Source organism: Carcharodon carcharias, chromosome 25, assembly GCF_017639515.1.
Source record: "Carcharodon carcharias isolate sCarCar2 chromosome 25, sCarCar2.pri, whole genome shotgun sequence".
Lineage (NCBI taxonomy): Eukaryota > Metazoa > Chordata > Chondrichthyes > Lamniformes > Lamnidae > Carcharodon > Carcharodon carcharias.
In genome coordinates, this window is record NC_054491.1 from 16,528,484 (window position 1) to 16,552,022 (window position 23,539).

General features: G+C 41.1%; 1 protein-coding gene across 3 annotated transcripts; it reads left to right on the forward strand.

Moving 5' to 3' along the window:
* LOC121269560 (histone H4 transcription factor) lies at nucleotides 1-23,478 on the forward strand. Of its 3 annotated transcripts, none has more exons than XM_041174248.1 (11): nucleotides 1-90; nucleotides 1,862-2,117; nucleotides 7,434-7,603; nucleotides 8,918-9,144; nucleotides 9,796-9,907; nucleotides 10,208-10,360; nucleotides 10,819-10,896; nucleotides 11,620-11,740; nucleotides 14,521-14,659; nucleotides 15,475-15,599; nucleotides 17,510-23,478. In XM_041174248.1, exons 2-11 carry the CDS (start codon nucleotides 2,098-2,100, stop codon nucleotides 18,036-18,038), a joined length of 1,674 nt encoding a protein of 557 aa, XP_041030182.1. In that variant the 5' UTR covers nucleotides 1-90; nucleotides 1,862-2,097; the 3' UTR covers nucleotides 18,039-23,478. The 3 variants fall into 3 exon arrangements, with proteins under 3 accessions (XP_041030182.1, XP_041030181.1, XP_041030183.1); XM_041174247.1 differs by lacking the exon at nucleotides 1-90 and adding an exon at nucleotides 111-293; XM_041174249.1 differs by lacking the exon at nucleotides 1-90 and adding an exon at nucleotides 1,259-1,280.
* The last annotated feature ends 61 nt before the right edge of the window (nucleotides 23,479-23,539 follow it).

Below are 23,539 nucleotides of genomic sequence, written 5' to 3' on the forward strand. Positions count from 1 at the left end.
GGAAGTGACTGGCGGCCGCGTGAAGGAGGCGCGCGGCGGGCGGGGGCGTCTGCACTTCCGGTGCCAGCCCTGACCTGGGGCTGAGACCAGGTGAGGTGTCCAGGTGGGGAGGCTGACAGCTGACTCTGGCCCCCTACAAAGTTCCTTCCACCTGTGGGTGGGAAGGGGAAAGAATTCATTTTATTTCCTCCCCACCTCTTCTTTTCACCTATTCTGGGAGAGGAAAAAAGCAGGGGGTGACTAGAACTAGGGCTCACAGTTTAAAAACAAGAGTTCTCCTTTTTAAGATTGAGGTGAGGAGAATTATTTCTCTCAAGAGGGTCCTTAGTCTGTGGGATTCTTTTCCCAAAAGACCAGTGGAGGCTGAGTCATTGAATTTATTCAAGGTTGAGTTAGACAGATTTTTGATAGACAAGAGAATCAAGGATTTTGGAGGGGTGAGGGGGCTGGGGGAGGTGGAGTAGACAGGAAGGTGGAGTTGAAGCTGCAACCAATCAGGCATGATCATTTTGAATGGCGGCACAGGCTCAAGGGATTAAATGGCCCACTCCTGCTCCTAAGTCCTATATTCCTACCACAAAGATGAGGTGGTTGCTATTGGTCACATTGTTAAGGCAGATTTAGTGCTGCCGTGCTGTAGCCCAAGTGTAAGGCGTCTCCCACATCTTTCTACCCCAGTCCTAATCCAGCAGCACCAGAGAGGGATTGGAGACTCAGATGCCAGATCTGCATGCTTTGCTGCGTCAAAATGTGTAGTAGCACTGTGGGTTCCGAAGAAAAATCATATTGGGCGCGAAACGTTAACGCTGTTTCTCTCTTCACAGATGCTGCCAGAACTGCTGACTTTTGTCCAGTGCTTTTTGTCTCTAATTCAGATCTCCAGTGTCCGCAGAATTTTGCTTTTACCACAGTATTGTGGACGTACCTACCCCAGATAGACCACAGTGGTTCAAGAAGGTGGCTCACCACCACCTTCTTTGGGATGAGCAACAAATGCAGGTCTTGCACATCCCATGAAAGAATTTTTTAAAAATTCTTAATGTTAGAATTCTCTGAAAATTGTAATGCCCCTCCTGAAATAATTGGCAAATAGGCTTCTGTTTTTTTAAAAGCAAAATCAAATTTTTGGTATCTCTTTTATGCTGTTAGGAATTCCTGGGAACCTCCTTGGGCTCTGATGAAATATCATCAATCTTGAAGCATTAACTCTGTTTCTCTCTTTACAGATGCTGCCAAACCTGCTGAGTATTTCCTGTTTTTTCTCCTTTTATTTTCCAACAGTAAGTGGATAATCTGGTCTTGAAATGGATATGTGGCATTCTAGATCTTCAACAGATTAAAAGATAAAGGTTTTATTTGTGGGGTGGGTGCAGGGAATAGAGATATGCTACAGTTTTATTGATTCCAGACTTTCTACTGTAACATATATGTGAATACTTTTTAATTCTAGAAGCTACATATAGGTCACTCATTTTAAAATGAGACCTAAAATGTATTCTTGGACGGCTTTGTGAAAAGACTCCATTCCAATCATAGTTGTCTTCCTGTTGAATACTGTTACATGCCAGATTAGAAACCCAAGCTATTTACTTGTTTTCAGAGATATTATCTTTCTGTCACCTGAAACTCCATCTACTGCTCGGGTGGACTGAAATAGTTTAAACATTTTTCGTTAATGTGGTTGATAATTGTGTTTGACAAATGCACGCACTGTAGTGAAAGCAGCCCCACATTGCTGTAGGTATATGGGAGTTTTATGTCTATAAGTTTACAGGCCATTATCTTCAATGAATCAGGTATCTAAAATGGCAGTACACAATGTACATTAAGCAGTGTTCTAACTGTCCTATTTTATTCTCAGGAATTGTTCAGACCTTCACTCTTTTCTTGGCTATCGGCAGACCCTGCTGTGGAACCATCTCCAGAGTAAGCCAACAAGGGTCTGAAATTCCATGTGCAGATTGTGTTGGACAACCAGGGAAGAACTAAGATGGAACTGGGCATGCTGATATATTGTGAATCTTAGTGCCCTAGAAGATGCAAGCTCTCAGACACTCGAGAGCAACTGGATGAAGGATGTGATTGGAGTGAAGCAAAATGGCGAAGCGGAAGAGAGGGTAAATGTCTGGTGTCCTTAATAAACCACAAGAGCGGCTAACAGCACTAGGAAAACAGAGGATAGTATACAGCAGAGTCAGACACAACAGAATTAATTGCAAACTCTTATAACCCCACTCCTGTGAAACCAGGAGTTATGTAACAAAGGACCCTCCAATTCTCATAGCCACAAAAGGATCATTTATGGCATGGCCTTCAGAAATGATTATGAGCATGAAAGAACCGATAGGCTAGCAACCTTCGGCCACGAACAAATTTTTATATTAGATACAGACAGAAGATAAATTGGCTGGCACCTCCTTTCCGGATGAGCATTTTTCCAATGTTGTAACTAGTCTTGAATAGTGTATTGACAGTGATGTGCTATGGGAGAAATTACGCTGATGCCAGCATGTTCATGTGTCAGGCTGCACCCCATAGTACTATTGGAATACCTATAACCATCATGGTCATGTACAGCTCAAAACACCCTAAATATAGACCACATTTAAAAATACACAATGTCTAATTATACAGCTGGGTGATTTTTCAAGTTCAGTGGAAAAATATCAAACTCAATATTACGGCTCACAAATCATACATTGTATGATTTCAGTATTTTAATTGTTAAATTATCGTTCATCGAAGGGCTTTTAAGTAGTGAGAATTATGAGGTCTTGGATCCCGACTTAAGAATTTTACTAAAAAAAGTTAAGTACAAGTGAGATTTTCTGTTTATGCTCACGGTAACTTTCCATTAAAACAGGAAGAATTTCATCCCCTTTCTCTTTGGGTGCCACAGCTAAACTCCCCTGCTGGGAGTGAAATGAGACTTTTGATTCTAAAGCAAGAAATGGTCAACTTTAAGAGATTAATTTTTACAATAGATGATCTGATAGTAGCATTTCAATAGAAATGTGACACTTCCTTTGGGGTGGTTCACTCCAGAAATAATGATGTCACGAGGGTGAAGTAAAGCTTGATGAAGGTATTTTGACTCGGCTATGTTGGAGGTAATTCTACTGGTTTTTCCATGAAATGAAATGTGATATTTTTATACTGTGTCCACCAGGAAAGATTCAGTATTACAATTGGCTTTGTATCTCATCCTTCCAAAGGTTTGATTTTATGGAAACTAAATGAGTTGCCTGCAAAAGAACACCTCAAACTTCCTCCTACCTCTCCCTGGACCATGACCTCACCACTGAACATCAAGCCATTATTTCCAGGACTGTCACTGTCCTCATCTCCTCTAGAGATCTTCCTCCCACAGCTTCTAACCTGATAGTCGCCCAACCTCGGACGGCCCGCTTCTACCTCCTAACCAAAATCCACAAACAGAACTGTCCTGGTAGGCCGATCGTGTCAGCCTGTTCCTGCCCCATGGAACTCATTTCTCGTTATCTTGACTCCCTTCTCTCTCCCCTTGTCCAGTCCCTTCCTACCTACATCCGTGATTTCTCTGACACCTTACGTCACATCAACAATTTCCAGTTCCCTGGCCCCAACCGCTTCCTCTTCACCATGGACGTCTAATCTCTCTACACCTCCATCCCCCACCAGGATGGTCTAAGAGCCCTTAGCTTCTTCCTCGAACAGAGGCCCGAACAATCCCCATCCACCGCTACTCTCCTCCGTCTGGCTGAACTTGTTCTCACACTGAACAATTTCTCCTTTAACTCTTCTCACTTCCTCCAAATAAAAGGTGTGGCTATGGGTACCCGCATGGGCCCCAGCTATGCCTGTCTCTTTATGGGGTATGTGGAACATTCCTTGTTCCAGTCCTACTCTGGCCCCCTCGCACAACTCTTTCTCCAGTACATCGATGGTTACTTCGGTGCTGCTTCATGCTCTCGTCGGGACTTGGAAAAATTTATTAATTTTGCTTCCAATCTCCACCCCTCCATCATTTTCACATGGTCCATCTCTGACACTTCTCTTCCCTTCCTTGACCTCTCTGTCTCAATCTCTGGTGATAGACTGTCCACCATTATCCATTACAAGCCTACCGACTCCCACAGCTACCTCGACTACAGCTCCTCACACCCCACTTCCTGTAAGGACTCCACCCCATTCTCTCAGTTCCCTCGCCTCCGTCGCATCTGTTCCGATGATGCTACCTTCAAAAACAGTTCCTCTGACATGTCCTCCTTCTTCCTTAACTGAGGTTTTCCACCCACGGTCGTTGACAGGGCCCCCAACCGTGTCCGGTCTATCTCCCGCGCATCCTCCCTCACGCCTTCTCCACCCTCCCAGAAACATGATAGTGTCCCCCAACCTCCGCATTCAAAGGATCATCCTCCGCCATTTCCGCCAACTTAGTCTACTGAATTCTTTGCTCCCAATGTTTTCTCCTCTACATTGGAGAGACCAAGCGTAAATTGGGCGACCACTTTGCAGAACGCCTGCGGTCTGTCCGCAAGAAAGACCCAAACCTCCCTGTCGCTTGCCATTTTAATGCTCCACCCTGCTCTCTTGCCATTTTAACACTCCACCCTGATCTCTTGCCTGTCCTTGGCTTGCTGCATTGTTCCAGTGAAGCCCAACGCAAACTGGAGGAACAGCACCTCATCTTCCGGCTAGGCATTCTACACCCTTCCGGACTGAATATTGAATTCAACAACTTTAGATCTTGAACTCCCTCCTCCATCCCCACCCCTTTTCTGTTTCTTCCCCCTTCCTTTTGTTTTTTCCAATAATTTATGTACATTTTTCTTTTCCCACCTATTTCTATTATTTTTAAATCTTGTATGCCCTGCTAGTTTTTCCACCACACCCCCACTACAGCTGTACCTTGAGTGCCCTGCCATCCATTCTTAATTAGCACATTTGTTTAGATACTATCACCACCTTCAACACCTCTTTGTTCCTTTGTGACATCTTTTGATTATCTGCTCCTATCACTGCTTGCTTGTCCTTACAGCCACACACACCCACTCCACCCCCCCACCACTTTAAACCAGCTTATATTTCACCCCTCTCCTAATATTCGCTCAGTTCTGTTGAAAGGTCATGAGGACTCGAAACATCAACTGTTTTCTTCTCCGCTGATGCTGCCAGACCTGCTGAGTTTTTCCAGGTAATTCTGTTTTTGTTTTGGATTTCCAGCATCCGCAGTTTTTTTGTTTTTACCTCAAAGGTAGTTTGAAATAAAAACAGAAGATGCTGGAAACACTCAGCAGATCAGGTAGCATCAGTGGAGAGAAAAACGGAGTCAATGTTGCAGGTCTGTGACCTTTCATTAGAGGTTCTAATGCCACCTGACCTGAGTATCTCCAGTGTTTTCTGTTTTTATTTCATATTTTCAGCATCTGCAGTACCTTTCTTTTTATTGGTCACCTTAAAGGTAGTTCTTTGGCTGTAAATAGCTCTGGCATTTCTAAGGACATGCAAGGGTCTATGTAAACGTAGTTCTATTTTCAGTTCCCTCTAGATGACATTAGGGCAAATACATGTCTGTCACTAATAACAGAAGCAGTTTGAGATGCTGAATTGGGCGTATCACACAAGTGTCATGGTGCAACTTTTAAAGCACATTAGCTTCACTTAATGACCAATGCTGAGGAAAATCTAATCAGTTACAGCTAGGTTCTGGGATGAAGTTCCTCATTCTGTGACCAAATGTAAACCATCAGCAACCAGTTTCTTTGGAATAAACAATCCCAAAATAAATAGATTTATAAATAAGGGATTACCTTTACCTTCACATTTACTTCATTATGAATCATTGAGATTTGTTCAATTGTGAAGCTAATGTTAAGTTTTTAAACAAAAACAAAAATTGCTGCAAAAACTCAGCAGGTCTGACACCATCTGCGGAGAGAAAGACAGAGTTAATGTTTTGAGTCTGCATGACGACTCTTCAGAACTAAAGAGAAGTAAAAATGTGAAATATATACTGTAGGTTTCCCACCCACAGTGGTTGACAGGGCCCTCAACTGACCCATCTCCTGCGCCTCTGCCCTCACACCTTCCTCTCCCTCCCAGAACCATGATAGGGCCCCCCTTGTCCTCACTTTTCACCCCACCAGCCTCCGCATTAAAAGTATCATCCTCCGCCACTTCCACTAATTCCAGCATGATGCCACTGCCAAACACATCTTCCCTTCACCCGTCCCGCCGGTATTCGTAGGGACCGTTCCCTCCGGGGCACCCCGGTCCATTCCTCCATCACCCCCAACACCTCGACCCCCTCCCACGGCACCTTCCCATGCAATCGCAGAAGGTGCAACACCTGCCCCTTTACTTCCCCTGTCCTCACTGTCCATGGGCCTAAACACTCCTTTCAAGTGAAGCAGCATTTCCCTCAATTTAGTCTACTGCATTTGCTGCTCCCAATGCAGTCTCCTCCACATTGGAGAGACAAAATGCAGACTGGGTGACTGCTTTGCGGAACACCTTCAGTCTGTCCACAGTGAATCCGCACGAACCCAGACCTTCCTGTTGCTTGCCATTTCAACACACCACCCTGCTCTCATGCCCAAATGTCTGTCCTTGGTCTGCTGCAATGTTCCACTGAAGCAAACTGGAGGAACAGCACCTCATCTTCCAATTAGGCACTTTACGGCCTTCCGGGCTTAACATTGAGTTCAACAACTTCAGATCATGAGCTCTCTCCTCCATCCTCACCCTTTTGATCCCTTTTTTCAAATATATTTTTTAATTTTTATATATAATATTTTTCCACATATTTCTATTATTTTTAAAATTTATTTCCATTCATTGTTTTATCCCCACCTTTTAGCCTATTTCGATCTTTTCTCCCACATCATCCCCTCCCCCCACCCCACCATCACTAGGTCCATCTGTCACTTGCTCGTCCTGCTTTCTACTCTTAATACCACCATCAACACCCCTTCAACCTTTTGTTTATGACATCTTTTGCAATCTCTCCTTTGTCTCCACCTATCACTGGCCTTCTATCCAGCTTCACCTGTCTCTCCCCCCCACCTTAAACAGTATATATTTCACCACATTTTTACTTCTCTTTAGTTCTGAAGAAGAGTCATACGAAATGTTAACTCTGTCTTTCTCTCTACAGATGCTGTCAGACCTGCTGAGTTTTTCGAGCAATTTTTGTTTCTGTTTCAGATTTCCAGCATCCGCACTATTTTGCTTTTATCTTAAGTTTTTTTTAAGTTTACCACAACAACATCAGCAGACAACAACTGAATTATTAACTCCTGGGAAGGCAATCAAAACCTTTTAAAGTTCTCCCAGAATTTGTGTAATGAATCTTGTTATATTTTTTTAAAAAAAAATTACAATCTGACAGAGCAGAAGATAGAGTATCCTGAATTCAATAACAAAGTGAGTGCATTTTCTTATTTGTCTAGATATGATGTAATGGCAGCTGGGAAGAATATGAAGTACGATTCTCTGGTGCTTTTGTGCGAATGGGGTTCGTGCGGATTCACTGCATCTGGAATGGAAGATTTCAGCAACCACATCGCAGGGCATTTAAAGGACCAAGTCCAAGGGGTTGAAAATGACATTGAACCACAAGGTAGGGTCGCAGTGCAGTGGATGGACAGTGTAGAATTATTTTGAGATTGGTGATGGTAACTTTTGATTTAAAAACTTTTGCAAATAATTTCAGTGTGGCACCATGTATGAAAATAATTGGGAATTAGCCAGTGATATCTGGAGGTTATGAAAACAACTTTATAGGTACAGCTCTTTTTGTTTTGCTTTGGCCATTTTTCCCCTTGTATTCAGGGTTATGTATGGCAGGCTATGAGTGGCTAGCACCCAAGTTTCCATCCCTGCTGCTCTGTTTTGGTTCATGTTTTCCTGCTGGAAAATAGGCAGGGATAGCTTGTATTCCTGCTATAACTGATGTATTCGTCTCTCCCATTTTGTGAATACACTTAAAGTTACTTCATTGGCTGTAAAGCAATTTAGGAAGACCTGAGGCCGTAAAAGATGCTATAAAAATGCTAGCTCTTTTTTTGAAAATTTTAATATTTAGTATCCTTGCCACTGGGGCACAGGGAGCCAGTGGAGTTTGATGAGCAGGATTTAATGATCTAATGATATTTTGGATGAGTTGGAGTTAGTGAAATGTTAAAAATTTGCATGGCCATTTTCTGATTCTGCAAAGGACACTTTGGGAATATTCTTTTCAGCCATTATATATGGGTAAATTCACATTTTAACTTTAACATGTTTTTCCTTCGTACTTCTGAAGGAATGATGCATTGTCTGGAAATGTATTTTCATTATTATGTGTATATAGGTAGTGCAGTTGAGTGAAAGAGAAACTTAATTTTAAATTGCCCAAATTCAGAATATGGCAATAGAAAGGGAGATCCTGTGCAATTTTAACATGATCTCTGCTGGCTCACATTACAACAGTTAGTACTTTAGAACAGTTGGTTCAGCAGTTGGGAGCAGATATTTTGTGTTTGCCTCTCATCCATTTAACATCAGGTACAATAAGACAGCAACTTGCTTGTAAATTCCTGGTGTGGCTGAAGCAGAAGTTCACGTCATTGTGGATTTTTGCTCCCACTGGCCCAAATCAAATGAACTAGCCATTCAAAAATGGCAAGAAAGAGCTAATGAACTGAACAAGTACACAGGCATATCCTGTAATAAAACTGCATGGCTGATATAGCAATTCAGTAGAATATAATCCAACCCATCCACTATTTAGAATTAAAACAAGTAACAATTTAAAACCTTCAAGCCCAGCAAATATATCTTGTAGATAACACTGACTTGATGCTGGAGGTTAAATAAGGTAGGATTGTGGAAAAATTTGTTTTGCCAGGGCAAAATAACCCTGCTTATCCTGTTCTGTATATTTGTTTCCTAGAGGAGCACCAGTGCCAGTGGGCAGAGTGTGGGTTCTACTCAGTAGAGAGTTCAGCTGACCTGATCCGTCACGTTTACTTTCATGCCTACCACACAAAACTGAAGCACTGGGGCCTACAATCTCTGCAGGCTCAGACTGAACTCGAACACTGTTTACTGGATCAGCAGAGCCGCAATGTCATTCCAGAAATCCCAGAGAGCTTTGTTTGTCTCTGGGGCCATTGTGACGTGAGTCAACCGTTCAAATCCGAATTGCGTTTCCATGTTCAGTTCTCTATACTCTCTCTTGTTTATTTTAATGTTACCCATGAGATATAAGAACAAAAGTACTTTTGAACTTCAATGATTAATGCATAAAAAAAGTCCTCTAGGTGAAAAGAACTATATTGTGGTCAGAGAATGTGATGTTGCCTGGAGGAAGAAACTAGCATCCCAAACATTCATCTGTGCAACAGATTTCTGGCTCCTTTGTTAACCGTGCAACACCTTTACTGGTGCAAAAGCAAAACACTGCAGATCCTGGAAATCTGAAATGAAAACAGCACAGGCTGGAAACACTCAGCAAACCAGGCAGCTTCCCTGGAGAGAGGAACAGTTAATGTTTCAGCTTGACCTTTCATCAGGACTGAAACATTGAATTTGTTTCTCTCGAAGATGCATCTTTACTGATGGGATGTGTTTGTTCCTGGGGACTGGAAGAAGCTCCATCATTTGTGAACTATTAAACTCTAGCCAGGAGGGAGATACCCTGATTCATGCTATTTTCTCCTATTCTAGTCTAAAGGTGAAACTGGCGCAGATTGCACATTGCTTTTAACAGTTCTTTAATAACCTGGCTGCACTTTGCTGCTTTTTTCAGCATTTCGATTTTCTCCTTAGAGCACTTTTGAGAATCCGGAATGGTTCTACAGACATGTGGATATGCATGGAATGTGTTCAGACCGTGACGCAACCACAGATGCTAATCTAATAATCCCCTGCTGTTGGAAAGGTGAGCCCTTTTAGAGCCGGACTGCCCAGTGAACCCTCTGCTTAGTTCCACAGTTTCTATGTTGCGGACCTACCCCATCTGACATGAGTTTAATGAGAATGCTTCTTGACAAGTTTGTTATGACAGGCCACAAGAACAAAAAATAAGCGCCTTCCACAGGATGTTCCAAAGCACTTTACCGCCGATGAAGCACTTTTGAAGTATAGTCACTGTTGTAATGTAGAAAACATGGCAGCCAATTTGCTCACAGCAAGCACAAACAAACAGGAACAATTCATTCCCTTTTTTCTGCCTTTTCAGATTGTGAAGCAACTTTCAAAGTGAAATTTAAGCTACGGGAGCATTTACGTAGTCACACGCAGGAAAAAGTGGTGGCCTGTCCTACCTGTGGAGGGATGTTTGCCAGCAACACCAAGTTCTTTGACCATATCCGGAGGCAGACAGCCATGGAATGTAAGTAATCTTTTAATCTTTGGAATGTTGCAAGGGACCTGGTTTTGTAGTTGCTTATTTAAATCCTTTCCCCAGACAGGAATTCTGTCTTTGAAACATGGCATCTTTGTTACCTGAAGCCAACTTAGAACCTGGAAATGGGATACGTAACACAGCTCCCAACCACTGCACACAGTCAAAAGGCTGCAAATGGTTCCTGGAGTGAACTGCAATTGCGAGTTGTTATATGGTCTCTAGAGTGGATTGATTTGTTGTCCCAGTGTAGAAATATCCTGTGAAAGTAATGTGACTTTGATATAAAGCCACTGATTTCAAACTGGGTTGTGGTTGAGCATGCCACTTAATGCCATTAATGCGGATTCAGAACTTCACAAAGGCAGCACGTGAATATCCGTTTTTATATGGTATTGAACCTATTACTAAAAGCATTGTATATCACAAAATTTTTGTTTTGCTAGACCAACGGTTTCAATGCTCCCACTGTTCAAAGAGATTTGCCACTGAAAGACTACTCAGGGATCACATGCGGCATCATGGTAAGCAGAGTTTTATGCTGTTGCTTATCTTTATATCTGGGATGTTATATACAAACTACTGGCCTTTTCAGTCACAATGTCTGTTTTACATTGATGAAATATCAACCTTCACCAACATAATTTGTGTTCCATTTTAATGATAAACAGCACAGTCTAAGTAACCGCCTCTCTTGAAGATTCTTATTACCTGCAGGAAGGTGAAATGTATTTTCAGGTTTCCTCTCTTTAGTAGTGGGAGCCACTTAGTTACTGTAATCTATGGTATGAATAACAGGGTATTATGGACCAAGCTGTCTTGCATTATTCTATGCATATTGGAGCAGAATTGAGAAGGTTCGTTATGGACATAGTATTGCTAGGCATTGATTCCTCAGTTCCTGAATTGAATGCCTCCCAATGTTTGAGCGATGGCCTTTTATACATCAAATAAGTAACACGTTAATTATCTTTTCAGTTCGATGGAATAAACCATACTGTTACCATCCACCATCAAAAGAAAACTCAGTTCTTCTCTCAAATCAGGATTGGATATAAAAATCTTGCAAAATAATTGGGAACAAAAACAATGGGATGTTACAGCGTAATTATAGTTCCTTCTCTCTTGTATACAGAAGAAAAGTCAGTCATCCTACATCTCAGTAAACAGTTGACTATCCCTTAATATCAGAACACACATGAAATACTCAGCTGGGTTTGAGAGAACATTGAATGTTTGTTTTCCAGTGAACTATTACAAGTGCCCATTTTGTGATATGACCTGCCCAGCACCTTCTGCCTTGCGGAACCACATCAAATTCCGCCATAGCGATGAGAAACCGTTCAGATGCGAGTACTGTGAATACAGGTATGCCCTTCAGTTAAGATTTTAGTGTATATTGCCCAATTGTTCCTGCTTTTCCAGCTCTATATTGCTTTGTTCAGAAATGTGGATCAGTCCGGCTTTTCTCATGGCTAGTTTCATACCTCTTAAATTTGTACACTCTTGCGACCATTTCGCCAACCAATCATAACAAATTTATCACAATTTACCTTGTCATTACCCTTCATAATCTAGATGATCTTTTTGAGCTAAGTGGAAAAAGCTCCAGTGTCTCAAGTGTATTTTTGTAACTTTTAACCCCTTCATCTTGGTAACATGCTAATAAGCCTATATGCACCATTTGTATTGTTTTTATGTGCGTCCCATTAATGGGCTGCCAAAAATACTATGCAACTGTACACAACACACCTTTCTAGTCAAAGAAGAACTCCCTTTTAGAGCTGCCCCTTGCCCCCCATGCAGACATGGCCCTCTTATTCCATTAATTTAATGCAAGTATTTTGTGTTAGCTTATCAAATAATTTTCACAAATCCATTTAAACAGCATTTACTGCATTTCCTGTACCCTCTTCCACTTTTTAGAGTTTTGTGTTGTTCAAGCTCATGGCCTGACCTTTTAGAAATGTAAGTTTTTAGAAATGTAAGTTCATGAAGAAACATGAGTAAATCATGCTTTAAGTAATTTCACCAGAGAAGTTCTGGTAGGTATCCAACTTTGAAGAAAGGCTAACTGGCCTATAATTTCCTTTTTTTTTGAGGAAAGGCCTAACATTTATCCCCCTTTGTTGCAATGTTCCTTTATCAGAATTTTTAAAACATTAATGGTCAGAGCCTCGGTTTATTCTGTAATTTCTTCAGGTTCCTTTGAGTGTGGACAGTTGATTACCTTTTATTGTACAATCTCAATTTCTGTCTTGTTACAGTCATGTTAGGAGGGTGAGCTGGCTCCTCTCTTTTTGTGTCATTCCTGAGTTGGTCATGACAGTTTGAATTTTAAAAGGATATTGTCAATTCAATATATTATATAAAGTAACAAGTAAAGATCTAGTTTTATTTCTAAAACTCGCTCAGGTAAAGATGCAGAAATTAATAAAAGGTTTAACTATGGTCAACTACCTACTAACACACAAAACACACACACCCCACAAACACGTGAAAAAGAAATAAAATTCTGCAGAGTCTTAAAACTTGGCCAAGTGAAATCAGAAAAAAAAATTTATGGATTGTCCAGATGCTTATTTACAGCTGAAGGGTCACTTTCCACAGTAGCTGCTGGTACTTGGGTTTCTCACTGGAGCAGTCAGTCTGCAGTCATGGCTGGCTGGTTCTCTGTTCTCCGTGAGACAGTACTGTCAATTCAAAATCCTCCTTTATGAACTCTTGGTTTACAGCAATGAGGTCTTCTGCTGCATTTTCAAATCAGAAACAGCTCAGCTTTGGTGAGAAACGTTTTGGAGAAAGAGGGAGGGGGTAAGGTTGTCGTCGTTGTGGCAGTCTATCTGACTATTAGTTCAAATCCAGTGTATTTTGCACCCAAGATTTGGGTCACTTGACCCCTCTCTGGTTTCGATTTGGGCTTATCTTAGCCACTGCCTCTGAGAACTCCATTGACTCTGTCTCCATAAAGCAGCTTATATCCTTCACAAATGCAACATAGTAACTGCTGTAAGTCAGTGACCTTTGTTTAGCAAAAGCTCTATATGTGTATGTGTCCAGCCGATAACATAAATTAATATTTTATATAACACATCTTCATAACAATCTCCTCTGGAACTGAAGACAAAATACTTAGTGGAGACTTGGGAAAATGGCAGATATACTAAAAGCCTCTTTCCTTCATTTATTAACCCTATCCCTGCCGTGGCTATCCTTTTATTAGTAAAGTATCTGCTGAATGGCTTATCGTATTTTTTTTATTTTTTTGCTAATGTTTGTTCCCTGCTCTAGTTTATTTTAGCCTTTTTAAATTTCATTTCATGTTGTACTCCAGTGCTTTTTATATTTGCCCAGCCTTTAATATTTATTATTCGCACTAATGACATAATCATTTAGCCTGGTCGTGATCTCTTTATATCTTCCAATTTGATTGTAACCTGTAAAGTGCCATTGTGTGGACAGTTTATTTTCTGGTCTTACCTTGAAGTTAATGGTATCATGCTCAGTGTTTTCCAAATACTACTTACTTCAGATTGGCAAATAGGTTCTTTCATTACCCAGAGCCAAGTGATGCAATGATGGAGTATCTACATACTGACCGAGAACAATCCTAACTAACTTGCCTAAAATACTCTCCTTTTTCTCCTATCTCTAGCCCCATTTTGGGCAGTTTAAAGTCTTGCAATTACAACTATTGTTTATACCCTCATTCTGTTTGCTTTACAAATCTGATCTCTCTTCCACTGTTCAGCCTGTAATATGCTACCGGTAATGTGGCCAATCTCTTGTTATTGTTATTCCACAGCTTGATTGAACGAATTTCTGTTTGGATCACTTCACTTTAGTCTCTGGGATAGAATAGGATGTACTTTTTAAAATCCAAACTAGATGGAGAATCCTTACATTTTTACTTGACGTCTTTACTGATTTTTGAATAGAATAGATCTGTGTCTGCCACCATTACAAGATTGCTTTTGACCCCCACAACAAAATTTCTGCATTTAAGAAAGCAAGCAAGCATTCCTAATGACAAGTCTCCAATTCTGTGCTGTCATTTGCACTGGGGCTTTTCCAATATTATTGGGACAGTTTGAGATCTGTGTAAAGATATTTTATAGAGGTAAGTGCTGTAATGTGTTTCTTCCCAGCTGCAAGAACTTGGTGGATCTAAGAAAGCATTTGGATACGCACAGTGAGGATCCGACTTATCGCTGTGAGTTTGCAGGTTGTACATTCAGTGCTCGATCCCAATATTCCATCAAGTCCCATTACAGGAAGGTACATGAGGTAAGCAGTTGAAGGCAGTGCAGCATTTTGCTACTTTTTTTAAAGTGAAATCTGTAATGCCCAACAGCTGTACTGCCAATCCACCTGTAAGGCCACAGTCTCCCACCTGATATGGGATGTTGCATCAGTAAAGAGGAGATGATTGTTTTGTAACCCTCGCAGTTGTAGGATGTTTGATGACTGTTGACACCAAATGAAACAGCTAATAAAAATGTTAAACTAATAGTTTTGGACTAGACTTGTATTGTATTTGACAAATGCATAGGCTTATAAGAAACTCTAGCTCTTGATGGCCTGCTATTCCTTGTAGGGAGCGGAGTAGGTGACTGAATTGATCTATCCAATTGTGCCCATTATACATGATTGTTGGCGAGAGCAGGATTTTTGTGTTTTCTCTCTTGCACCTTTCCTTGATCTCCCTGCACCATCCACAATTGAAAAAGCAGGCAAGTGAGCAGCTCTGTAGCAGCTACTCGGACATGTTTGTGGCAACAGTTCACTGAGACTCTAGATTTTATTTTTTCTACCACATTATTAACACTGGATTCGTTAGCTTCAACTGCATGTTAATTTGACTCTTTCATACAGGCTGAGTTGCTCTCCAGAAACCAAGTTCCAAGATTGTCAGGAGGATTTAGAATTTCATTTTTTTTAAAAATTAGGAACCGAATAACAATGATTCTTCATTATGATTATAAACATTTCTTCACCCTAGTTATAGTAGGGGCTCAGTCTTTGCGATCAGTTGTGGCTGCTGTTTATCTTTAACATCTTAACTCTTGATTTGGTGTAACTGGTGACTTTGGCTTCCCCAGGGGGATTTGGAACCCAGATACAAATGCCATGTTTGTGACAAATGTTTCACCAGAGGTAACAATTTAACTGTACACCTCAGGAAGAAGCATCAATTTAAGTGGCCTTCAGGTCACCCACGATTCAGGTATGTTGGCATATCATTCATTTTTTATGATATTTTGTCACTCTTGATTTCCTGTTGGGTCAGATACAATTCCTTACTTGACAGAGAACGGTCCTCTGCCACTCTAATGAGTAAGAATGGTAATGTACAACAATTGGGGGAGGAATTGGGGTAGCAAACCAGCTGATGTCTTATTTCTTTCCTGCCTCACCCCATCACTCCTGTGCCCAGAAACTATCAATTTATATAAACAAGTCTGTGTGCAAATAAATTTACTTTTTCCCTATTAAGTATGACAGAGACCTTATCCTGGTCTTTTGGTTCATTTCAAAAAGAAGTCATACTATAAATGATTTGCACATATACGTGTCCATAGGCAGTGAATTTACTTGTACAAGCCATTCTACTTCAGAATGGTAATTGGTTATGTGAACTGAGACTTCATAAATCTCCTAACTCTGGAAAAAATTGTGAACTTTCAAAATAAGATTCTATAAAGATATTGTGTTTCAATTTAACTGGTGAAGTGTCAGAATCTTGTAGAGTTGTTCATCTTTACTGTAGCTAGGTTAAAGTCATGTGATCACAAGGAAACTGGGTCAACATGCTGTCCTTTCAGATTTCTCCTGGTTTAAAAACAGACATTTTTAGCATAGGATCAAACCATTTGTCCTTTCCTACTTGCGCTAAACTCTGGACTCCTCGGGAACTGAAATGACATAGTCCTATTTTGCTGCTATTGGGTTGATGGGATGCATCTCTTTGACTGGATCAAATAAGTCACTTCAGCCACAACTCTGATGCAAAGTTGCCCAAAGTTTGGCACTGAGTGAGTTAGCAGTCTCATTTTCAGTGACAATGAGAATGGCTGCTTTGGGAAATGTAGCTGGTTTTGTCAATCGAGCAGTTGTTGTTCTTGGGCTGGTTAAGGAATCTTCGCTATGTATCTTTTTTCAGCTGACTAGAACAGAAAGGTGTTTCATTCTTCAGAATGGCCTTGAAATGAATGTTTTTGTTTTAAAGAGTTCCTTTAGATTTGAACAAAATATGTAAGGAAATATAAAAATGAAATGTCCAGTTTTTTTAAAAAATCTGCACACTTACTACTTTGGGAGCAGTGAGATATGGGGAAATGGCCCAGTGACAAGGCTAATCCGCATCTTGACTCCATCCACCTGACTTGGCCCCATATCCTTTTATACCCTTGGCTTGCAAAAAATGTATCAATCTCGGATTGGAAATTATTTGAGTTAGCATCCACTGCTTTTTGCAGAAGAGAGTTCCACATTTCTGCCACCCTTTGTGTGAAAAAGTGTTGTCTAACTTCTTTCCTGAACGGCCGGGCTCTGGTTTTAAGGCTGTGTTCTCTTGTCCTACATGGAGGTAATGTACCTAAATTGGCCAGCTGGAGGATAAAAATTGAGGTGCCCATTTTTGACTACTTGCCCATGGCAGCACTTGGGACATCTTGTGGCAGAATGTAGCATTTATCTGGACCGATGTTTTGCCCAGGACCGAAATTGGGTCCATAAAAATATGTTAAATCTATGGACAGCTATTCCTGATCGTTTATGACCTCACTCGGGAAGGCATTTTCGTGACACGGCTTGTGTATGGCATGTTGGCACAGTACATTTACACATGTGCCCTGGGTTTACATCTGCCATTTCCCACTTAGCTCATGAGTATTAATTATTACAAGCCATTTCCTTAGAAGAAGGAAGAAAAAAAATCATCATCCCAATCACTTTACCTGCAGACAGACCTTTCCTGACCCTAGTATCTTGCTTGAGGAAAGTTAGAAGCAGGTTAACTATATGTCTCTTCTTTTGGCTAAGGAACTTTACAAATTGTGGGTAAAGCAGAGAAAAATAACAAGTGGGGCACAAACTGCATGGCCTCACCTTTCACATTAATATTCATTCATACAGATACAAGGAGCATGAAGATGGTTACATGCGGCTGCAATTGGTACGTTATGAGAGCGTTGAACTGACCGAACAACTAATGAAAGACCGGGAAAAGCAGGAAGGCCGCGTGGACAGCACGTCAGAGAGTTTGGTTTTGTCAGAAGCAAACCTAAGAGGGATTATACTGGAACCAATGGAGGAAACAAACAGTGAGGAACATGAGAAAGGGAGGCACAGCCCTGATGCTCTGAACTATTGTACAGCTGAGTACGTGGAACATCCCAGTCATGATAAGGCTGCTGGTGGAGAAGATCTCCAAGAATCGTCATTGGATTCCCCCGACTTGAATAAAAATCCCATCATCCGGGTGGTCAATCGGACAAACGAGCATGGAGAGAATGAAACCGTTTACTACGTTCTGACCAATGCACCACATACCCCAGGGAACACAGGAGTATCTGGTGAGGACACAAATATGGAGGTTGAGGGAACCTCAGCCGACAATATAGAAAAGACTGCGGAAGAACTAGGCATTCAAATAATTGGCTAGGACTAACCACCCACGCAAATTCTTGATGCAGATTTTAAGCCTTGATCTGATCTGTATATTCTGTTTTACTTTTGAGTCAAGAGTGAGCTTTGTGATGCTCTATTGATTTGGTTGGCCAAAATGGGGTGTATTTATAGTCATCATGTTTCTTTTAGTGTACCCTTTCCTTCAAAACAAGGGGTTCATTATGTTTTATCTGTAGCATTGTCAGGCGCAATGTGATCTCTATTAAATTATGCTTTAATCCTTAGGTTAAACAAATCTGTTAGAAAATAGATTTTGGCAGATCGTAGGTGGTCAATGTCAACACAGCAAGTACAGTTTTCACCAGCAATTGTATTTTTATTGTGTAAAAGTCCTCTGGTGTTATTGCTGTTCATTTTCGTGAAATGTACGATCTTTTTGCCCTGCAGTCCTCTTCACAAACAATTATAAAATAACTCCTTGTTCTTACTCTTGAGGAGTAGAAATTACTATAGAAAATTTCCTTTGTTCTGCCATTGCTTTCCTTTTGCTCCTTCAGGCACCATGCCCTAAGAGGTGACCATGGACTTCCATTTGGATTGGTCCATGATCTAAGCTTGGTACTGCAGTGGTTTGCCATTTCCTCCTGCAGTATGGCTGACCAGGAAACTTTCCCACTCTTGCTTTCTTCCACCAGGCTGATAATCAACCTGTTTGGCCACATTATGAACGCATCTTCCTCGGCCATCAAACCCTGGTGTGGAACTTGAATCTGGAGCTCTGGGTCCAGAGGCAGCGACACTACCCACTACACCACAAGACTTCCGCCGTTACTTTTACACAGCGGAATAACAATATGATTCCTGAAATTATTAAAATAATTTCACTTGAGGGCCATTGATCTCTGCCATCTCGACCTAGAAGCATTAGCCTTTAGATCATATTGTATATCCTGTTTTACTTTTGAGTCGGAGTGAACTTGACTATAACAAGGACCAAAAATGTTTTCTATACTGTAACGATAGTATCTTACCACCAGTTTCTCAGCATACTCATTTTCCCACTCCCACCTCCACTCTCTTCCCTCACACACCAGTTTTTAAGGATCTGTTCTGGTTCAAATCTTAACACCACCTGAACTCAAAAGTAAGTATTTTCTGGGTGGTTGATCACTCTTTCTCTTCATGGCTCTGCTACCCAGCTTTTTGAGTTTTTGCTTTTAACTTCAATTTGTATTGTACCTGTCCAAGATCAAGCAGAATCAAATAGACGGAAGACAACTTTAAGATGCATCAAATTCAAAATATCAAGAACACGTTAATTCAAGACTTTTTTTCCCCTTTGTGCATGTGTAAAACACCATGTTGCTCCCAGGTTGATACAACCTGCTTCTTAACCTGTCCCCAGATGGAGCCTTCCAATATTTTTTAAAAGCACCATTAACTACTGAGTAATAACAAGATGTCATTTGAGCTTCCATCCTAGGCTTTGGCATGCAACATTTAGCCAGTGTGCTACTAGGTAGCTTTGATTTAGAAGTTTTAACCTGTTCACCATATGCCACATATTTGCTTCTAAAAGATGGTGTTATTTTGGCAATATGGGGGGGGAACGAGTTCTTGGGTAAATATTAAAGTACAGTGTTCTAATATGTAATTGTTAAGGTTAATCGTTAATGTGACTAAAGTGTGTTAGAATAGTGTGGTGAGCAAGTTTGCTTGATTCTCTTCACTAGCGTGTGCACTTAGAGGCATTTCTTAAAATTCTTTTGCCAATTGAAGGTTATGCCTCCTGGCCCCAACTACTTGAATTGCAACTTTGCCGTGACCAGATTTTCTGCAGTGTAGGCCTGTCCTTTCCTATCCGTGAGTGTTAGCCCCTTTAGTATATGGGGTGCTCTAGTTCTAAAGATGCTGTAGTGTTACTGTCAGCCAACACCAGGAGCCACTCTGCCTCCACACAGTATATACCTGTGCATCAAGCAGACAGGTCAGGACCTCAGTGGAGCGCATTGCTAATCTTGCACATCAGCGACCTTATCTTGCGTTCCGACAAGCTATATTGCAATGGGAAGGCTATGGATTTACATTTTCGCTTTAGGGCACCAATTAATTATGTAGCAGTGAAAAAATGGAATGTTGTTGATAGGGACCAAAAGTAACATAATTATACAGCGCCTTTAATGTTCCAACACTCTTCAGAGGAACATTATCAAACAAAATTTTACACCAAATCACATGAAATATTAGGGCAGATGATAGAGAGAGGTTTGAAGGAATGTCTTAAAGGAGAGTTTTAGGAGGGAACTCCGGAGCTTAAGGCCTAGGCAGTAGAAGGCAGGCTGCCTTGCAGCCAGTTTCTCAATATGTTCAATGTGTGGCCATGCTACTCCTGTTTGTTTTGGAACTTGGAAATTATGACCTGAATTTCTTGGCCCCCTCTGCTGATAACTCAGTATGATGGGTACAGGTTGGGAGGAAAGTTGCTCAGAGTCAGAAGCACTTAGCCTCCACCAATTTTTGGTAGAACAATTAAAGTGGGGGAGGCTCAAAATGGGACCAACACATATCTTGAAGCCATGAAGCAGCAAGATTTAAGGGGGAAGGCAAAACTTATAGCTAGGTACAAATAAACGCAACTGAAAAAGAAATTGACCCCCGAACTCCTTGGGTTGACAGCATCAAATACCTGCTCGGTGCTCACATGACTGGTCTCTCCTATGGTGGTTGGTGGGGGGTACCACAGTTTGTATATGAGTTAAGGGTGGGGAGGAAATGGGCCATAATTTCCCTCCTTGAACACAACCCAACAATTACTGCTGGAAAGTTGATATGCATGTTGGATGGGAGCAATGTTTGACTTAGCTGTAAAGACTATCCTGTCCCAGCTGACAATGGAAACTCGGTGTTAATGCTCATGTGGGAACAATAGTCTCCTGGACAAGAAACTGGATGGACAATATCTGAAAACAGACCCCAGTGGGGATTGAATTGTCATAAGGGGAGAAGGTTAAAATGGGAAATTAAGAAAGATAGACTGAAAGGCAATACATTGACATTTGCTTTAATGGGGAGAGGGATAAACATTGAAGTACCTTCAAGGTTATGCAAGATTGCAGCCAGTTTCTCCATAAGTTCAATGTGTGGCCATGCTACTCCTGTTTGTTTTGGAACTTGGAAACTATGGCCTGGATTTCTTGTCCCTCTCTGCTGATAACTCAGTATGATGAGTACAGGTTGGGAGGAAAGTTGCTCAGAGCCAGAAGCATTTAGCCCCCACCAATTTTTAGCACCCCATTTCCTGCAAGTGAGGTTGCACTTTACAATGCAACTTACGGGTCGGTATGACATCAGTGGGTGCTAATTGAGGCAATACACCCTCTGACATGTTTCCTATCTTTAGTGTTGTGGGAACCTTGGGCACCATGAACTAATGGGTGTCATTTGCAGAGCAATGCATTACAGAGTGTACAAGGGATTTGGGTTTCAAATTTTAACAGAATTTGGCTGTTTTATTTTACATGCAACTCGGAGACTGCCACAATGCAAAACTGTGATTGTTGCACTAAAACTTAGAGTCCAGACAGAGGTTAGGGAGTGGACCTAATATAATCCCCCAAGGCCAGAAAACTGGGGAGGCAGAATTCCCAAGTTGCTGAACACATTTCATTTTAATAACAGCAGAGCACTGAGAGCTGTAATTTTTTTTTGTTTTTTTTACTCCCCATACCCTACTGAAACAGAATGGTACTATCACTAAAGTTAAAATTATTGGAGTGCTATCTGGAATATCTACATTGTTTCTTTTCGCCCCATGTTTGTCAGCTGTGCCCTTTGATCATGTAACCATTTTTTTTGTAACTTATTTTTAGTGTAGTTCTCAAAGGTAGGACTAGAGAGCCTGTACTGCATTATTTAGAATAACTGAATAGCACTGAGCAAGTATTAAACTCCTGGAATGAGACAGAAAATGCTGGAAATACTCAGAAGATCAGGCAGCGTCTGTGGAGAGAGTTAACATCTCAGGTGGATTACTCTACATCAGAACTGTAAGAGATATCTGTAATCATGGAGTAGATCCGAAACACGAACGGTGGAGTTTCAGTTGGAATCTTTACAATACGTTGGAGCTGGAGTTGGTTGCTAAGGAAGGAGATGTGGTTGTGGAATGCCACTTGCCAACCAATCAGCATTCTCTTCACATACAGTATAAATTATTGTTTGCCCCTTAATTTGGTATTCTCACGAGTGTCCTGACGAGTGCAAAACAACAAGCTTAGACATGTCTTTTTTTTCAGCAAAACTCTAGTTCTAGACTCTCCAACCAGAGGAAGCAGGTGCTCACCATCAATCTTGTTGAGGCCTCCCAGAATTTTTTATGTTTCAATGAGACCACCTTTCATAATCTCCAGAGTATAGGCCTATTCTTCATTTTCTCTCATCCCAGGAATCAACCTTGTAAACCTTCATTGCACTGCATCTAAGGCAAATATATCTTTCCTTGGGTGTAGAGACCAAACTATAGAGTATTCCAGTGTTGTCTCAGAGAAACCCTGTACAATTAAAGCAGGAGCTCCATTACTCTCATACCCCAACCCCATTGCAATAACGATTAACATGCCATTTGCCTTCCTAATTGCTGTACCTATACGTTAACTTTCTGTTCACTGTGTGCAAGAGCATCCAGACTCCTCTCTGAACACCAACATTTAGGTTCTCACTATTAAAAATAGCCCATTTTTCTATTCTTACCAAAATGAATAAGCTCACTATCTCTACATGACGTTCAATTTGTCACCTTGTTGCCCACCCTTTTATCTACAATACCTTTGCAGACTCTTGTGTTTTCACAGTTTACTTCCCCACCTAGCTTTATACCGCCAGGCAAACCTGATATACTCCGTTGCTTCATCCATGCCATTAATATGGATTGTGAATCGCTGAGGTCCCAGCACTGATCCTTGGGGCATCCCACTAGTAATAGATTTTGTTCAATTTTGAAATTACAATGCATCCTTTGCCCTCCACTGGAAAAGCAAAACCTCATTTCAGACTGCTGAGTTCTGGGCTTCAGCTGACAGGAATCCGCAAGTTGCATGTTAAATGTTTGAACAGGAGTCTGTGCCTTTGGATCAGCGAAAGGAACTTTCTGATCATTTTGTTCATCCATCCTTCAGTTAAGCAGAGCAGAGGCAATGATGCTGAAGGATACAAACCTTTTAACCCTTTCAGCTGGGCAAGGTTACACTGAGATTTGTTTCCTTGAATGTTGGAGGGAATATAACTGGTGAAACATGGAGGATTGGAAATATCTTCTTTGTGTGTTTAGCCACTTGAGTATAAAATTGCAGCAAATGTTTGTACTTTATCAAAACAACTGTTGACTATTGGCCATGGTAATGTGAAGCAGGCACCTTAACCTCTGTGTTAATACATTGCTTGTAAATTTTTATAATAAAAGCAGAACAACACCTTGAGCTGTCCGTAATGTTGGAGAAATAAATAATTTTAGACCTTTCATATTAAATATTAAAATAT

Excerpts from the sequence above, each read along its gene's own strand:
- LOC121269560 (XM_041174248.1), top strand. The coding sequence starts at position 2,098 with ATGGCGAAGCGGAAGAGAGG. Across the intron at positions 7,604-8,917 it reads AAATGACATTGAACCACAAG|AGGAGCACCAGTGCCAGTGG; the intron begins GTAGGGTCGCAG and ends TTTGTTTCCTAG. Across the intron at positions 9,908-10,207 it reads AATCCCCTGCTGTTGGAAAG|ATTGTGAAGCAACTTTCAAA; the intron begins GTGAGCCCTTTT and ends CTGCCTTTTCAG.